Source organism: Cynocephalus volans, chromosome 16, assembly GCF_027409185.1.
Source record: "Cynocephalus volans isolate mCynVol1 chromosome 16, mCynVol1.pri, whole genome shotgun sequence".
Lineage (NCBI taxonomy): Eukaryota > Metazoa > Chordata > Mammalia > Dermoptera > Cynocephalidae > Cynocephalus > Cynocephalus volans.
The window spans coordinates 64,298,167-64,318,121 of record NC_084475.1 but is presented as its reverse complement, the minus strand read 5'-3'; the positions used below and the strand labels follow the sequence as shown (position 1 = coordinate 64,318,121).

At 40.3% G+C, this 19,955-nt stretch overlaps 1 protein-coding gene across 1 annotated transcript; it reads left to right on the top strand.

The window, feature by feature from the left end:
* The first annotated feature begins 10,926 nt into the window (after positions 1-10,926).
* Positions 10,927-14,886, top strand: LOC134364542 (cyclin-dependent kinase inhibitor 2A-like). Its single transcript, XM_063080429.1, has 2 exons — positions 10,927-11,052; positions 14,569-14,886. The coding sequence occupies exons 1-2, from the start codon at positions 10,927-10,929 to the stop codon at positions 14,884-14,886; spliced, it is 444 nt and encodes a 147-aa protein (XP_062936499.1).
* The last annotated feature ends 5,069 nt before the right edge of the window (positions 14,887-19,955 follow it).

The following is a 19,955-nucleotide window of genomic DNA, read 5'->3' as shown; positions in this document are numbered from 1 at the left end:
GGATGAAATACAGGTCTTTGTGTCTCTGTAAAAGCACAGTGAATATAGATAAATAATTTAAGTTGAAGAATAATTTACAGTGATAAGAAAAACTAAAATATGATGCTTTCCAAATTATAATCATGATTTTTCTTTTAAGCTACAATTTGTCTAACATTACAATTACTTTACTGATGTATTAGGAAAAAGCTTATGTTTTGCTTTCTTTTCTGATGTGCCACCATTTTCTTGCTCTGATTCTTTCTGGCTGCCAGATCATCTGACTCAGCAATTGTATAACTCTGTCATCCAATTTAAAGAAACAGCAGCTATCTACAGAACAATGACTCCCCCACAATCGAAAATCTTTCCCACCCTGTAAAATAAGCACTATCTTTTAACTTTGAAATAATTGTTAAATATCCATGCAGTGTGAAGCACTTTCAATTTTACTCCATGCAATTTACATGCTGAATAGTTGAAGTTGAATATATTTTATGTGATATTTGTTTTTTAAAAAAAAGCTTATTGAAACTTTCTATTAAAAGCATATGATCAAGTTTTCTTTTCCCTCAGAAATAATCATAAGGAACTTAATGGTAATAGAACACTTCAACGTGCATTATCTTGTTTAATTATCAAAGTATCTTTATGTTTTTGATATTTAGATATTTTATTTTCTCATTTCATAAATCTGGAGACTGAGATGCAAATAGATTGCCTGATGGCATGACAAAAGTGTACAATTGAAATTGGTTGCCTCTGGAGTGATACATACATATATACATATATATATTAAATATGACTTCAGTTCCATCTCTACTAGTTGACTGTTGTTTTGTAAGTTAACACCCTTGGGCCTCTTTTGTACTCAGCATCAGCCACATATGTCCCAATAAATATTTATTTATTGAGTGAATTTAAAACTTTTGAAAAATGAGGCAATATAATAATAAAGTCTTTATGAGCTCTAAAAGTGACTGAATCTCAAAATAAAACAAGGAGGTTAACACCTTTCAAAAATTTATTTCCTGCCCAGAATAAAACTAATTAAAACTCTCTTGTAAATATGAATATAAATTACTTATTTTTTCTTTTATTTAAAAGCCAGAAATGGGAAACCTTTGCACCACCATCGGAACCACTTGAAGCATGCAGTAGAAAGATTACTGTCTTGGTATTCACATGACCTGTGATCAGATTGTTTCCTTTATTTATTACCTGTTGTAGTATTAGTGATAAGTATTTAAAACTCTCAGTGCTTCCATTTTCTCACCTGTAAACCTGAGACAATACACTACAGTATTCATGTAATAAAAAGTAAAAAAAATAGTATATGTAAAGATTCATTTTAAATTGTTAAATAGCACACATTTGTCAGTTATTATTAAGATGTCTAAACTATGCCCTTAAGGAAGCACGTTAGTTTACTTTTACACTAAGTGCCTACTTCATTAGACTTTAATTATTCAGAATAGCTAGAAATTTTAAAACTCCATTTTAAAGAATAAATGTATCATAACAAAAAATATATTTACTTAGTCAAATCTCTAGTACATTCCAAAGTGTTCTGTAAAATCAGTATAAATTTGCATGCTTTTTAAATCACTCTTATTCAGAAGCTCTATGAGATGACCTTTAGGGGGTGACTCTAAGGTCTTCTAGTATTCATAATCGTTAAACAAATATTAAACAATATTTGTGAACATCTGTTTTCTAAGGTAGAAAATCAGGCTAGTTTTAGAAAACTGAAAAAGTTATTAACCTGTCTTCAATTTATCAAAAAAATTCAAAAACCCAAAGTAATAATTTCTGGAGGGAGTATTGAAGGTATTTAGATTCTTAATTCCTTCAGAATGGCTGTCACAGTCTGTATATCTGAATCAATGATTTGGCCAGAACAATTTTACAAAAAGATATAATATAAAAAATAGTATGTGTTTGCACAGACACGGGTGTGTGTGTGTGTTTGATGGAAGAAAAGGTCAGAAATATTAACGTCATCCTTGAAAAAAGAAAGTGATCTTTAATTATTCATAGGCAGAAGAAATTATTTAGATGTAATTATCAAAGAGAAAAAATACATTAAATGTTATACTTCCTTAAGGGTAGATTGACTTAGGGAGTTAAAATTGGTGCATAGTAAACATAAAATGTATTCTGTTATCCTTGTCCTTTTTTAAAAAAATAAAGTATGGAAGTTATAATCTTAACCGTAAGAAAGAAAAAGTTTAAACTATACCCTCAACCCAGAGATTCAAAGGAAAACATGAGTGAAAATGTTAAATTTATAAGTGAAAGGTGCTAAAACATGAACAGGAAGCAATTTTTTATTTAATCAGGGTTGATTACATTTCATCCTGAAGTTAAACTCCCTTGAGGGGAGTTTAATCACAAATCAGGTGAAGAATGTCATTTGAGGAAGAGTGACACAAGAATTTTTTCTTATGATCTTTTGTAATATCAGAAGGGAGTTTGGCTTTAGAACCCTGAAAAGTCCAGTAGAGGCCATAGAAAATTGAAAATAAAAGTCTGTAGAGTCCCCAAAATGCAGACTACTTTTAAAGGATAGGGTTTGTGTTTTGTTTTGTTTTGTTTTGGTGGGGGAAAGACAACTGTTCTCCATTTGAGAAGGAAAGCTTCAACATAGATGGTACCTCTGAACTTTAGAGTATCCTAAATCATTGTTAAACCTATCAATCTGCCATGAACACTCAACCCCCATCCCCAAGAGTGAAAACTGAATACAATATTACTTCCCTATGAGTTTCAACAGTATCTCTGCATTCTTATAGCACATACATGGATCATCAGCAGCAGCAGAAATGCTATGTATGTATTTGTGGTTAACAATTAAAAGGGCAACGCATATTAGAAAGGAGAAAATTCTGTCCCATCAAGGAAGGAAAAAAGAGGTTATTGGAAATAGAGGTTTAGAGAAGATAAACTTTGCAGTTCCTCAGTTTTGCCTACTTTCCCCACTGTACTTTCCACTTGAAATGAGCTCTAAGAGGTGATGGTGGGTGGCAATGAATGCTGAGGACACTGAACACAGTGACACACTCCAGAGTTACTTGCCGTGATTTAATGAAGTTTTGTGTGCAAGTTCTTTTACTTCAACACAGGCAACTTTGTTACAAAGAAGCTCTGTTTTCAGGAGGATAAAATTCAAAGACAAAATTAATCACACCTTTTAGAAGGGAGTTTCCTTGTTGAAATTACAGGCATCTGCCAGGATGTACAGTAACGAATGAAAAAATACCCAAGAGGAAATTGACTTTGATGGCCTAAATAAATAACATAATAGTAAATGCCATATATATACACTCAAAAAATAAAAAGTAAGTTCCATTTATTGATTGGCTACTGTGTGCCCCAATTTTTATGTATCTGACATTCTTTACTCCTTACTATATCCTAATGAGGTAGGTTTAATTTTCCTCACTTTGCAAGGTTAGGAAACAGAAGCTCAGAAAATTTACATAATGTATTCAAGCCCACAGAGCTGGTAAGTGAGGGGTCAGTTCTGTCTGAGTCTAATGACTGGGATTATCCCACTACCCTGCCCTGCATTTGTGTCTCTTCCAAAATTATTAAGGGTATGTTTGCTATTCCCACCATTCATATCTGTCCAAGTCAAATGAAGTAGCTATGGCTGTAGAAAGAATACAGAGAGAGAAACTAAGCTCAGGATCTGTAGCAAACGTTTATGAACTGGGTAATCATGGCAATGTACTACCCCTCCATTTTCTTATCTATAAATCAAAGAGGTGGCTGTTTGAAAAGCAATTTTGTAATATGTGTTAAGAGCCTTATATACTGAAAAACTGCAATACGATTTATAGCAGCAATTAGAAACACCTTAAATATCTAACAACAGAGGCTTCATTAAGTAAACTGTAACAGTTTTCAGTGTGATATGTTGCAGTTGTTAAAAGTTTTTATGAAGTGCTCTTGGAGAAGTTTCGGAAATGCTCTAATGATAAGTGAGAGGAAAAGCTCATTTCAAAATTGTTTGATATCTGTGATGAAAAGACTAAGCAAGAAAAAAGACAAAAATGGATTATTTAAAAATATTAAGTTATTGCTTCTGTGTAGGGTAACTTTCATTTCCTTTATGCAGCTCATGCCTTAATTTTTTTAATATATGTGAGCTATAATCAAGAAAAACAATCATTCAAAAATGAGGAAACCGGATTAAGTGACTTTGAGGAGACTTTGAGATCCAAATTTCTATCACTGCGTATTACCCAAAGAATAATCATAGAAGCATAGTCGTTCCTGAAAGTGGAGATACAGTCCTCTTGGTCCAGCTTTTGCAACCTGCTTGAAGGCACAGTCCTCAAAGAAAAGGAAGCATTGCTGAATTGTCCACCATGTACTGCATAAATTAATAAACAGGTAAACAGGTACAAAAGTGGGGACAGCATGGACCTCTCAGCAGAACTGGGAACCTTGACTTTGAACTCTGTCTCCTTGTGCATTGTTACTTAAACATTCTGAACCTCTTTTTCTGTTCCACAGGACAGCTATGGGATTAGAAATGATGTATGTAAAACTGCTTAATGATTGTCATGTAGTTGGGATTAAACGAATGATAGCCATTATGATTTTCTTGGCAACTTTCAGTGAATGTCATATTTTCTCTATTTCTGTCTGTCTGCTTGTCTCCTCTAATTTTATGCCTTGCTGCTTATTTTATTTCTCAGTATAAGGCCAATTCTCAATATCTACACATACAAGTAAATTATACATAATATACACATATATACTACATACAGTATATATGCATATATGTATGTATACACATACTGCACTAATCTTTTAGTTTTCTCAGCTTGTCAAATAGCTACAAATAGATATAAGTAATTCACCATGAGAAATTCCTCAACATACAAAAGGATATATTTACAAAATAGTTCGGTTAGGGAATGATTATTTTCATGAGCTGCAAAGATTGCTCATTTCACAAGAATCACTCTACAGATATTTTAATAGTAAATTTCTTACATAGATTTAATATCACATTTGTTTAGCACACAATTAAGAAAAGGCATTTGTTATATAACATGTAATACACTTCTTAGTTATCCTCAAAATGTTCTTGGGAAGATGATAATAGGTACCACAGATCCTATACCCAGTTAACATTTTGGAAACTAAGGTTGAAAAATTGTGACTTAACTGTAATTATGCATTAAGTCTGTAATAAGTCAAGGCATTTTGAGTTTTGTGCTCCTTACTAAGATTCTGTTTGAGCAGGAAGAGAAATTTTACAACAATTCTGAGTGAGTGGAGATAGCATAGAATCCCTAAAATAGTGCCTTACTCATAGCAAATACTCAGTAATTGTACTACATTGAACTTAATTTAATAGAGAATATTAAAAGACAGAAGGAAACATCCTTCATCTTGAAACTCCTAGGGATCTAGGAGACACATTGACTTCCCTTAGCACATCTGTTTGGAGGTCTACATTCTCAGAGGTCTCCCTTTCATGCTAAAACTACCTTTTCTCCTTCTGGAAAATAATCTCTTGCCATTTTTCACCTAAGAAAACGCTTCTTTACCATTTAAAATACTCTTATCATACAAATTGGACACTGAACCCTGGAATTCTTATCAAGGTGCAACTTGAGGGTTGCTTTTCTTGTTGGGGCCAAACAACAACCTCTTGAGGCACAATTGTTATCATGCCCATTTTGTAGATGAATACATCAAAGTTAGAATAAAGTATCATTTGCTCAAGGTAACAAAGTAGGTGATGGAGCTAAGCCTAGGACCTTTGTTTCCTTACTTTATTGTCTTTCTAAATTAAAAGAGATGTATGGAATTATTCTTCCATTGCCTTCATCTTTGAATAATTCTCTACTGCACCCAGCATCTGTTCTAGAGCTCACTATGCAGGCTTAACACAGCTATGCTTAGAAGGTCCATTACAGGGCCTGTATTTTGTTCTCATAAGCTATTTTCTCAGGAACTTTCTGTAATTATGGGATCCTTTCCAGACTCTGAAATACTTCTTTTTCCTGGTAACACAGGTCTGAATAGTCACTTATCAGAGTGCATCACCCCAGTCTTCCTTCTCTTCCTTCCTACTGTTAATGTAGGTTCCCCTCAAGAGTTCATTCTGATTCAAGACCATCTTCCTCCTCCAAAAAAGCAAACATATTAATGGTTGTTACCAACACACCCTCTTGACTAAGGACCCTTCTTTCTTAAAATCTGCAACTTTAAGACAAGTGCCTGAAATGTAGCAGTTACTCAGTTATTCTTTGTCAAATAAAGTTATGAATGATGATTCTGATAAAAGCAACTCTTATTTGTCTACTAACTTTATTATGTTTATTTAATTCATTAGAAAACCCAGTGATATGTGTACATAGGACAAAATTCAAACAATACAAATTACAGAATATGAAAATTAAGTCTCATGCCCATTCCAGTTTTTCATTTACTTGCACCACAGGTAACAAATTTTTCTGTATCTTTCCAGAGATATTCTATGTATACTTTTATTTTTAACCTCAAACTTCATTTTGAGCAATTGTTTTAATAACAATACTAATATTGGAAATGGTAAAGAGAAATATGTATATGCTTTTAAAACACCTTGTGTGTGTTATCTCATTTGATGTAATAATTCCATGAAGTGTAAAGGATAAAACAAGATAGAGCCCCTTTTGAAGATTATGGACATTGAAGCTAAAAATAGTCTGAAAGGATTTTATAATCAAAAAGCAGTTCATTAGATACATCAGGACTGTCACTTGATCTCAGTCTAGAGCTATTTCTCTGAGTCCTTCTATTTTCCCAACAAAATCATCACGCTTAGCATATGAAATACCTGCATATCATGCTTTGCCAATCTTAAAATGCCTTGTCAGAACCAGAACCTAATTTCAGAACACTACCTTCTCAAATATCTTTCTGTCTTCTTCTGGTGAGATGTTAAGTTAATGTTCACATCTAGTGCTGCTATTCTTTGGTTTGTAGGGTTTCTGGACCAGTAGCACAATTGCAAGGCTTTCTTTAGTTTGAAAAGTCAGGTGTCCCTGTACTATCATGATCTCCAACCTTGGCTTGTTCCTCCAGTCTGAAGAAAAAAAGGACTTCTCTGAGTCCTTCCCAGGCTTATTTTTCCTCATAAGAGATATTCCAAACTTTGCCCATTCTCAAACTCCCTAATCTACCACCTTAACCTCACTCTGCAAGAAAGCCAGGCTCACCATGAAAGTGCCTCAACTTCCTCCCTGCTCTAACCTATTCTCCCTCCTCAGATCTACAAGTATCACCTGTGTCCAAATATATGGCCACCCCTATTCCTTGAATTCCATTTCTTTCTGACCTTTTAGGCGCCCCGGGTCCTCAGAAATACCTTATCTTGCCTGTGTCCTCAACTTCTTGCTTTTTTCTCTTCTAACTGTCCCTTCTCTTCACCTGGCACTTTTTCTTCAGGGTATGTGTGTGTTCAGGTCTCTTCTACCTTACATCTGCCTTTCACCATACGTGGCCTTGAACCATCAGCCAAGGTGTGAAAGATTAGTCCACACGCAGTGTCCCCACTTTATTACCATCCCATTTACTCTTGGTTTTCCTTCTGACTCTAAGAGCAGACTTTCACAGCCTCCTTTTCAGGCTCCTTTTCTTCCAAAAGTTTATTTTTCCAGCTTTTCACCATATATTCCAGTGAATTACTTTCAATTTTCCTAAACTTCTATGCCTTTGCACATGCTCTCACTTCTGCCTGGAATCTTTCTTCTTTGTTTCCATCTTTATACTCCTACACCTTTCCTCAAGAGATGTCAGCTCTCAGCATTCACGGAGACTTTACCATTGGAATGAGATTGGTTCCCTTTTCATTTCTTCATATCTTTCCCAGCTTCCTTTTGCTCAAAAGTGCATTACATATAGTGCCTCATTTAATCTCCACAACGACCATTTGAGGCAAGTACTATTATTACCCCAGTCATACAAATTAGAAAACTGAAGCCCAGAGACATTAAGTAACTTTGTTTAAAGTTAAAGAGCCAATAAATGGAAAAGTCCAGGTTTGAACGCAAGCAGTTCAACTCTAGACTCATATCTTTAACCTACGCCACCCATTCTCTGAATGAATTAACAAGTGGTACTCTTTTCTTAAAAGACTGATCAGAATTGAGACAGGTTTAAATTTCATAGTATAGATTTTCAAACCTGCCAAGGCAGCACAAACCTTTAAAAGGCCATGGCATTCTCAGGGAAGAGGAAAAGTAAGTGTGGGGATGATGGTAATAATAATAACCAAAAACTTTAAAATTTCAAAAAACTCTTTGTCATGCTTCATCTTATTTTTTGAAATATGTTATGATCCCAACATGTGAAATCTGAGGTTGGCATCGCTAGTACCAGTATCCTGGTCTTTATATTTTAGTTCTTCTGGGGTTTTGTCCCTTATGTCTGGGCTGATATGGATGAGTAAATTGGGAGCATGATAGGTTTAGACAAAAAAGCTGGGAAAGTTTTCACACTGTTATTAACTATTTATTTACTCAAGAGTTATAATAGATAATGTGGTTAATTTCCAGAACAAAGGGGCCACACCCAAGGATGCCTATAAGTGCCTGAGCTAGTGGATACATATCTAAAACCTGTTCTTGGTATTTCCAAAGCAATTAACCTCCACATCTGTATATAATGCATCCAAAGAATGTTTTTTATATGACTTCATCTCCCATTTCCTTCACCAATAGCTTGATGCATTGCACAAGAGCTGGAAGAATTCTTGATGTAGGAATCCACAGTTGAGTTTTAGAGCAATCCCTGAATTCCCTGAAAGTTTTATTCAGAAATACATGTGCAAGTGAGCACACCTTTTTCCCCCCAATGATTACACACTTTTTTTTTAAAGAAGAGGGTTTGTAGCTTTCAACAGATTCTTGAGGAGCCTACTATTCTCCCCACCCCAAGATTAAGAGCCATTATTTTTGTGATGGAAACAAATATGATATTGGTCTAAAAGCCAGACATATTACAAGAGAAATCTGTTCCCTCCTTCCCACCACCACAGCCACTATTTCCCCCTCCCACATCATAAAATACCTTAAGCTAAATAAAAGAATTTTATGTTCTTTAGTCGCAGTTTGAATTTTTCACACCATTCCTGCCCAGATAACTGAGATGTACATGGTGGAAAATGTAGATGGCAAAATAATGCATTGTGGATTTTTATAACAGATTTGATAACCCCTAAGTGTTTTAATTGGCATCATTTTAAAACTGCATGTTTTACCTGACCTAACAGCAACCATAAGTACAAGGTATTCTGTAACTGCTAAAGAAGTCAGCTAGGGATTGAAACATAACTTTTATTCGGTTTTTTTTTTTAACATAACTTTTAAATAGAGTTAGGTTATCCAGTAGGCAGGTTAAGCATGTGCTTAAGGCATCAGTGAAGAATGAGCAGTCCAGTTTTTAGAATGCAATATACATTTTTTAAAAGCAAAAAAGTAATAATCACAGGAAAAATTAGAACCTTGCTGTGTTTTCTTTTCTTGTTATATTCTTCAGTTTCTGTTTAACTTTTCATAATATGTGAGGGTGTTTGAGGGTGCCCATCATCTTTTCCGTGGTTAAGGTCTTCATGGTCTTTCCTTTTATATAATATTAATAACTCTATTCAGAACATTTTCTTCTCTGTGCCTCACAAAAGGATTGCAAGTGAATCCTCAAAAAGGATAATTTAATAGCTATCAGGTATTAGCTTAAGATTTGTGGCACTGTCCTTAATGTTTATATGTACATCAATTCATTTAAATTCACAAAAGCCCTATAAAATAGGGACCACTCTTAGTCCTCCCTCCCCCGATTTTATAACTAAGAAAAATTAAGGTATTTCCAGTAGGAAGAAGTGTGGGAACCTGGAAGGAGACCCAGGAATGGCCCCCAGGACTGTGTTTGAGCCCGGTCTCTGAACCACCATGTAACTGTGCCTCTAGAATGCTGAGCACTTTTTCTGGCCTGTCCTCCCAAGGACTCCCTCCTCCACTTCCCTATCTGCTTACAGGCAGAATACTTCCCCGTCGTGTTAAATAGACCCCATCTTTTAGAAGCCAGCCCTTATACCAGGCATTGCACGTGTCTGAGGAAAAAAGCCCTCGCCCCAGACGTCCGTTTTACACTCGGAAGGACGAGGGGGCGGTGGAGGGGCAGGCTGGTGGGCAGGCAGGCTCTCCGGAATGCATCTGGCATACGGGAAGCCAAGCGTGTGTGTGCTGGGGGCGCGGGGGGAGGTAGGGCAGGAGTGTGTCATCTAGAAGAAGGGGCGCCTCCTAGTCGTACTGGTGATACGGGTCCCCGGTGGTGTTTATCACTAGCCAGGGAGCGTTGCCGCTTCTTCTGATCTAGAGAGGAAGCAATACTTTGCCTATGACATCAAACACCCTGGTTCGACTTTGGCAGTTGGTAAGCCCGCGCAGCTTTCTAATGCCAGGGGGCTGTAGCGGGGAGGAAGGCAACAGGGGAGAAACTTGGCTTAGCAGGGTGAACGCGCTAGAGCCCCACGCGCGCCTCTGCCGGGGCTGCGGGGCGCGGCGTCGGTGGGCGGCCAGGCGCGCGGGGGAGAGGCAGGTGGGCAGGCACCCCGGGGACCCTTCCCCCCTCCGCTTCTCCGCGCTCCGGGCGAGAGCGGCTTCCGGCCGGGGCCCCGGGGCGAGCCCCAGCTCGGGGCGCCTTCAGCGGTGTCGCATTCCAGCGGGTTCGGAGCGATTGGCACCTCCTCAGAGCACACGTGAAAGACGCCGCGGCACTGCGGGAGGAGTCGAGAGACAGAGTCTGGGGGCCTCTTCCGCAAGCCCCGGAGGAACAAAGAGGAGGGGCTGGCTGGTCACGAGAGGGTGGGGCGGGCCTCTGGCGCTCGACGGTGGCTGAGGAAGGGAGGAAGCGAGGGAGCGAGCGGCGGGGAGCAGCATGGAGTCCTCGGCAGACAGGCTGGCCACGGCGGCGGCCCGGGGTCGGGCGGAAGAAGTGCGGGCGCTGCTCGAGGCGGGGGCGCAGCCCAACGCGCGGAACCGCTGCGGCCGGAGCCCCATTCAGGTAGGTCGCCGGCTGCAGCCGGAGAAGGGGATGGCGGGCAATTCTGGAGGACGAGGTTAGCAGCGGAATCGGAGTCAGGTAGCGCCGCCGCGATTCTGGGAAAAGGGAGAGTTCCCAGGGAGTTTGCAGATGGGGTTTGGAATCGGAGACCTCCTTCTGGCGACGTCCTCGGGTCTCGGAAAGCCACGGGAGGAATGATGAGGCACGTGGGCTGCAAATCTGAATGCTGTGAAGATCTGGGGGGTAGGGAGTCGGGGGAAAGATATTAGTATTAGATCGAGGAGTGTTCCCTGTCAGATACAAAATCTACAGACCTTTGGGAGAAAATGCGAGTTTTGAAGAAATGTAAGATTTGCTGCGACTGACAGCTTAGCTCCGAACTCAAAGATCCCTGAGTGGAGCTTATTGTTTTCCTTGCGAGGAGAGCTTTCGGTGGAAATCTACTGCCGTGTATGTTGTAATAAATGGCGATTGAAATTAATCAGAAGGAGCTACAATTGTGTTTATTTTTATTGTAACTGAGTAAGGAAAATACATGCTTGTTGTAGGAACATAGGAAATAAAGGCAGACATTCATGAAGAAAAACATTGATGCGATCTCACCTGAGATAATGTCGTCAATTTAGTTACCATTGTGAGTGTATCTCCTATTATTTTTGCTATTTTTTAACTTACATGATGTAGTTTAACTTACCTGAGATAGACTTTTCAATCCTTCATTGTTGAGAAGTGCCATATCTCTCCTTCCCACTCGGGGGTGGAGGGGGGGTGGGGAGGGTATTGGTGAGTTTTTTGACTTCACTGATTTCCTAAATTTCAGGCTAAAAACAAACTATTCCTGGCACTCATCAACCTAGTTTTATTCCCAGTGGCGACAATGATATTTAATTCTGGAAAAGAAAATGTGTATGAAACAAATACACATTGCAAAAACTCCAGCATAGCAAGACAAAGGAAAGGAACTCGAAACTTCACCAACTTCACAAATGACTTCCTTTACTGAAACTATTCTACAAAGAATAAACTTTATAAGCATTAAAATACAGATATAAATAAAAAGCCAAAATGTGTTAAACCTTGAGATTACTTAGGATTCAAAGTGTGGAGAGGTTTTTAGACTAGAGAGGTTGAGAGCTGCACAAGATGAGTTCTTAAAAGTAATGCACGGGTGATTCATAATTTAACATTTCTAAAATTTTGTCAGCAGTTTGGAGACCGGGAATTTGGCATTGGAGTTCTAAAATATGTTAAAAGAGACCTTATTTGTTTAGATACAAAAAAGAAAAAGAGTTGAATAATTAGTTTTGACAGCTTTTTAATAGGGAGAACAACAGAGAGAAAAGGGGAAATTATTTTCATTTAGAATCCTAACAAAAGTAGTGTTTAATATAGAAATAGTTGTAGAAAAAAATTTAAGTACTAAATTCAAATTAATTTCTTATCAAATAGATTTAAACACCCTATAATTTATTTAGTTGATTCTTTTCTTTTTGCTTTTGAGTGCTATTATGATTTAAATACTTATGTGTGGGTTACTTTTCAGCGTTTTTGTACCATAAAATATAAGCAAAACATTTAAGACCAGTTTTACAACCAAGATGAAAGACTTCATTGGATACACAGAACAGTGCACTGCAATATTTTTTTCTTTTTGTAGCTGTAATTTGGTTCACTTGTATTTTCTCCATGCCTTTTTGAAAGCTAAATCAGTTTCACTTTTTCAGGGCAGGACTCAACAACCATAATACAATTTATTAAGGTTTCCTGATTTAGATACATGAAGTAATTTGTGTTTAGTTGATACAGAATGTAACCAAAACACAGTAGTTCTTCTTTATAAAGTCACTGTCCCTGAACTGATATAACCAAATAATGTTTACCCTAAAAACAATTGTTTACCATGGCCACCCACAATGCAACACTCAAATTGTAAGGTTGCTGTGACTGTGGACATAATTTTAAAATTCCTCATTAGGAATGGCTTTGTTTCAAAGATGATTTAGGAACAAAAGAGGTGAATATCTCCTGTTTAATGAACTCTCAAATCATAAGCTTGAGAAATTTTGTAGTTTCCTATTGCTGCTGTAATAAATTATCACAAATTTAGTGGCTAAAACAAACACAAAATTATTATTCCACGGTTCTGGAGGTCTGAAATCTAAAATGGGTCCACAGGGCTCCATTCTCCTTAGAAGCTCTGAAGATACCCTCCTTTCCTTTTCCAGCTTCACGTAACCATCATATTCTTTGGCTCATGGCCCCTGCATCTTCTCTCTGACTTTTGCTTCCATTCTTCTATCTTCTCTCTGACTGTGACCCTTTCATAGAACCCTTGTGACTATGCTGGGCCCACTTTGATAATTTGGGATAATTTCTCTCAAGATCCTTAATTTAATCACATCTGTAAATTCTCCTTTGCCATGTAAGGTAATATAGTCACGGCTTTTGAGGATTAGGACATCTTTGGGGTGTATCATTCAGCCTACCACAGGAAGGAATTTCAGGGGTAATTTAGACAAGCTTTCTCATTTTATGCTTAAAGAAATTGAAGTTTCAGAACTGGAAAACATTATGCTAAGTGAAATGAGCTAAACACAGAGAAATACCACACGTTCTCACTTATATGTGGAATTTAAAACAATTGAATTCATAAAAGTGGAGAGTAGAATGGTGATTACCAGAGGCTGGGGCAGGGGGATGGGAAGATGATAATCAAAGGATACAATGCCTCAGTTAGGAGAAATGTTTGATTTTTTTTTTTTTAAGCTCTATTGCACAGCATGGTGAATATAGCTGATAACTGCGTACTGTAAATTTCAGTTATCACTAAGAGAGTAAATCTCCTGTTCTCATCACAAAAAATGTCAAATACTTGAGGTGATGGATTGGTTAATTAGCTTGATTTAATCAGTCCACATTGTACTAAAAAATCATAATATTGCTCTGTTCCCCATAAACATATATAGCTATAATTTGTCAATATATACTTTTTAAAAAGCCAATTCAATTTTAAAAAAAGAATTGAAATTTAACATTCTGGGAAGCTAAGGATAACTTAAAAGTTTTGTGAGAATTAAGTATTTAATTTTTTTTTTTTTTTTTTAACAATTACCACATTGGGGACTTGGATATACAGCAATGACTAAACAAAATCTCTGAGCCTAATATAATTTCATCTCAAAATAAGAGGGAAAATACAGGAAGTTAGGCTGTAGTAAAAACCAGTCTGCCCTTCACCCTTTTGTTGTTGTCTGTGCCTCTGGAAGTTTTCTGCCTGTGACTAGAGCTCCGCATAAAGTTAGAGAATATAATGGAATTCAATGTGTACTAAAAAATGAAATGGGTGGGAGACTTGGACAAGGGAGTTGGTAACTGGAAGCTAATGAAGGGTCGGTAGACACCTGTGTCTTGTACAGGCGTCTGTAAGGGGTGGGGGTGGAGAGGGGCTTCACAAAAAGGGTTTCTTTCAATCAATTTTGCCCTCACCCTCGCCTGACCACTCGCTCTCTCCCGCAGGTCATGATGATGGGCAGCACCCGCGTGGCCGAGCTGCTGCTCCTCCACGGCGCCGAGCCCAACTGCGCGGACCCTGCCACCCTCACCCGACCGGTGCACGACGCCGCCCGGGAGGGCTTCTTGGAAACGCTGGTGGCGCTGCACCGGGCCGGGGCGCGGCTGGACGTGCGCGACGCCTGGGGCCGCCTGCCCGTGGACCTGGCTGAGGAGCGGGGCCACCGCGACGTCGCCCGGTACCTGCGCGCGGCCGCGGGGGACACCGATGGCGGCAGCCACGCCCGCACAGACGCTGCGGAAGGTCCCCCAGGTGAGGACTGACGGTCTAAGAATTTGGACCCTAAGAGCTTCCGAAGTTCAGCGCAGTCATTTTCCAGGAGAGAAAACTGAGCGTGGAAGAACAGGTCTCAGGTCTCACCGAAGCTCACAGTACAACCCAGGAGACACCCTGAGTCTCTCATCGCGCTGCCTCGTCTGGGCAGCAGACGAGAAATAGCCCGAAATGAACTTGTGCAAGTGAAACACACACACACACACACACACACACACACACACACACACACACACACACACACACACACATACACACACACGAGAAATAGCCTGAAATGAACTTGTGCAAGTGAAACACACACACACACACACACACACACACACACAGACCCTCCCTGCAGCTCCAGGCCTAGATCGCGGAGTTGAACATTCCTCCAAAGTAGCTGGCCAGCCACATCCACTCACAGGGCCTCTATAAGTTCCCCTACTTTAATATCTACGTGACTGGATCAGCCCCACAATTTCCTAACCCAGTTGTGCGTGGCACCATTTGGACATTTGTCATTCCCAGGTCTATTACGCAACGCTACTAAATCTGCCTTTCCACTTCATGCGGTGGAGTTTTCCCAGGGTTCCCCTACGGGGTTCTGGGGCCATCAGGGATGGAGAACTTGCCAGCACTGGCAATCTGCACACCTGGATTTTCTGGACTCTATCGGAGGCAGAGACCCTCTCTTTTCCTTCTTCTCTTAAGCTTTCTGTTTCTGCCAAGAGATCGCTGAGTGAGAAATGTGGAATTGTGGTCCTCTTAGCCTTTCCCTTCTGCGACCTCAAAGCCTTCCCCCCCCCCCACAGTTCCATCCCCCTACCCCCACCCCTGTCTGCCTGAAGTGCCAACTTCACTCATTTTTTTCTGGAGGGGCATTTAAAAAAAAAAAAAAAACTAAATAGATATATGAAGCAATATACAAAATTAACACGAATGTTTAAGGTAAAACATGACTTTAAGGATACTGAAATCTATCCTATTTTGGCTCAGGACTGGGGCAGTGGGCTCCCTAGGTCTTAGGGGAACTTCAGAGGACCGGTGGAGAGTCTAGCTCTAGGACCTTTCCTGGGCGGTGCTGTGAATACAGAAGGCGAAAGCTGCGCGCCTTCGAAGTGAAAGGCCTGAATGAAGATCTCCTTTAGTCGGCCCACCATCAGGGACGCGGTATAGGACCAGAGGCCAATCACATCTCTGTTGAGGAGCGGAGCAAGAAACCTGAGGAACTGAGGACGAGAAGGAGCAGACTATTGAACTGGACCACAGGCAGATGAATAAATTAAGCGACCCTTAAGTATACATGTCCGTCCTTGCATCCTTCTTTCCTTCCGTCCTTTCGCCCGCCCTTCCTCCCTCCTTCCTTGCTTCATTCTCTCCAATCCCTCCTCTCCAAGCACAGTTACTTCTGTAGTTAAGACGCTACTACGTGATCAGCCCTGCTCTAAGTGTAAGAGACATAAAAACAGGAATCCTGCCCTCATAGAGCTTACATTCTGGGAAATAGAGTTTAAGCAAGATAACGTATTTCAAGAGAGTGAGATTGTAAAACCAATGCGATGGATAAGGGTGAAGTGTGAATAGGAGGAGAGGCTAGAGTAGTCAGAAAGCCTGAATGGTGAAAAAGTAGCCACTGGAGGCTGAGAGACTCTCAAGTGCCCACATGGGCCCCAAGCAGCCAGGCAGGGTGGACGCGCTGCTGGATCAGCGAGGCTCGGCAGGGTCTAGAGTAGATAGACCCTGTGCCCAGGGTTAGTGGACATCGAGGGTTGAGAGGGCGGTTAGCGAGCGGGAGCGTGATCGCGAGGAGGTTAGAGAGAAGAGCAGAAGACAGATCTTATAGGGTCCTTGTAGGTCAAAAAAAGGGAGCAACCATTTTGTGTTAGAAATGATAGGCATCGGCGGGTTTGGAAGAGGCGTGGGGAGGAGGACCATGGGACTTGTACCGAAGTTTCCCATAACCGTCGAGCGGCGCGGGATCCTGAAGAACCCTTTGGTCACAGCGAGCTCGCTGGCTCGCTGTGCACCACGTTCAAGAGACGCTTGGGAACACGCGAAGGGCAAGACGACATCTTTACGCGTTCGCGCCACGCGTTGTGTTGGGCAAGCACCTGGCACTCATTAGGTACCCGTTTTCCTCTTGCAACTCCGTGGGCGGTGCGGCCGCGCTCTCCCTGGCCTCGCCCGCGGGGGCCTGGAGTGCGGCAGCGGCCAGCGCGCCTGGAGCAGGGAAGCTCGACGGTTCGGTGGCGTCTGGAGGGCTCTGGCGTTGATAGACCCTGTGTCCAGGGGTAGCTGGATACTGAGACCAGGTGTACATGCTGGCGAGGCTATTCCGAGAACCCTGACCCTAACTGTCTGAATAGCCGGCCGAAACTAAAAGAAGGGTGGGATGAGCTGCATATTTTTGACTTCTGGTTTCTAATGCCCATTACTTTTTTCTGCCCTCAGCAGACAGGCCGACTTAAAGAACTGCTGAGACCGTGAGAGACTTCGGGACGCTTAAGATCGCCGATCATCGAAGTTCCAGCACGGCTAAAACTTCCCCTATCCCACCGAACTATTTCCCGCTTTTTTAGTTCTGCCTTAGAAAATAGCGCTTTTTAAAAATGTAAGGAGCTGGTCGGTTAGCTCCGGTGGTTAGAGAGCGGTGTTAAAACACCAAGATCCCTATACCCTCCAACCACCAAAAAAAAAAAAAAGAAAGAAAGAAAGAAAGAAAGAAAAGAAAAGAAAAGAAAAAACGAAAAATGCTTCTTTGCAAGAATTTGCCTTCCCCCTCCCCTAAATGTCCATTTCTATTCCCATTTCTATATTGTTATAAAAGTTAAAAAACAAAAAAGTTTCTGTGTTTTCATTGGGCTGGAGTCTTAGGCAGTGAGTGCCCAGGCCCTGAGCACACATCTGTGTGGCGCTTCCTCTTGAGAGCCTCGCACCCGCCAGGAGCTGTGGACTTTATTATTGCTACTTTGTGAACTAGGAAAGCTCAACAGGGTACTTGGCTTTTCTTGAGTCAAACTGCCGGCAAATGGCAGTCAAGGCTCAAATTAAAAAAATAAGTTGTCATTGATTCACTCATTTATTCAGCCAACATTTATTGAGCAACTATTAAGGTACTGCGCCAGGGGTATAGTGCGGTGTTGGGGGAGGAGGAGAGATCAACTAATAATCACTCAAAACATTTCTTTTCTTTTTTTTTTAATTTCAAAAAAAATACATTTTTAAAATTTTACTTCTCAATATACATTGTGGTTGATTTTCATGCCTCTTTACCCGTTCCTCTCCATCCCCTACTCCCCCCACACACATCATATCTGATCACTTGACTTAAATTGTTCAAGGAAATTTTGTGGTTATTCTATCTTCTTCCCCCCACCCTTGATTCGTTTCACACAAAACATTTCTAACGCTCAGTTTCATTGAATGGAAGACAACAACGTTTCCGGGACTCACCGTTGTTTCACGTACCTCTTAGAAAAATGTTGCAGTTACAGTAAGACACATCCCGATCTCAGAGATGATAAAATGTCAAAAGCCGGGCCTTAGGATCGGTGAGATGCGGTTAAAATGATGAATGGGAAATTCCAGGGAGACCTCAGAATGATGGATGCCCGTACACTTGTCCTTCAGTTATTAGCCTGCTCTGGGTCGGAACCCCGCAAGGTTTCGGGTAGTTTGTCCGTGACGCCATAGCCTGTAGGTGGCGGAGCCAGGCCAAATGTGGCTCACAGCGTCGGAGTCCGCAGAGCCCGCTGCGGGCCTGCGGAGGCTGGATCCCCACCTCCGTCTCGGAGCTCTGGGATCCCCAGACAGCGGCTCCAGAGGGTTGTGAGATTGCCAGTGACCGCCCCCCAAACCAAATGCAAGTTGGTGCTTCTCTGCCGGAGTAGAGATGTCGCAGGGACACGGCTCAAACTTCAGCTGAAACCGGGAGACGCTCCTGCTCCGCTGCCGCATTCCAAGCTGGAGCACCTCGCCTCTATTATTTTCTATTGTGGCGCTATCCACATATCGTGAAATTAACAGTTTTTAAGCGTAAAACTCAGTGATATTTAGTATACTCACAATTTTGTGCAACCATCAATCTTACCCAAAACATTTTGATCACCTCCGAAGGAGGCTTCATTAAGCATACCTATTAAAACTATCCTTACCCCCAGCCCCTGGCAACTACAAATCTCTCGTCTCTATAGATTTACCTATTCTGTATATTTCTTATAAATAGGATTATACAATATGTGTCTTTTTGTTCCTGGCTTCTTTCACTGAGCGTAATGTTTTTGAGGTTCATCTGCGTTGCAGCATGTATCAGTACTCCATTCCTTTTTATGGCTGAATTACGTTCCATCCTATGAATATACTGCAATTTGTTTATCTACTCATCTGGTAATGAACATAGAGTTGTTTACGCTTTTTGACTATTGTGAATAGTGCTGCTATGAGCATGCGTGTATAAATGTTTGTTTGAATACCTGTTTTTAAATTTTTTTTATTTATTTATTTTATTATTATTATAATTATTATTACTATTATTATTATTTATTATTTATTATTTGCATAGATCTAGGAGTGAAATTGCTGGGCCATAAATTGCCAAATCAAGGTCATAAAAATTTACCCCTATGTTTCCTTCCATGACTTTTACAGTTTCAGCTGTTGGACTTAAGTCTTTCATCCATTTTGAGATATTTTTTGCATATGGTGTAAGGTAAGGGGTCTAACTTCATCCTTTTGCATGTGGATATCCAGTTGTCATAGCATATTTGCTAAACAAACTATTCTTTGCCAATTGAATCGTCTTGATACCCTTCTCAAAAAACAATTGACTGTAGATGTATTAGTTTATTTCTGGACTCTCAATTCTATTCCATTGGGATATATGTCTACCTTTATGTCAGTTCCACACTGCCTTGATTTGTTTCAAGATTGTGTTTGGGATCTCTTGCAATTCCATATAAATTTTAGGATAAGCTTTTCCATCTCCATTTTTTAAAAGGCCGTTGGGATAGTGATAAGGATTGCATTGAATATATGGATAGATTTGGGCACTATTGTCATCTTGACTATATTATCT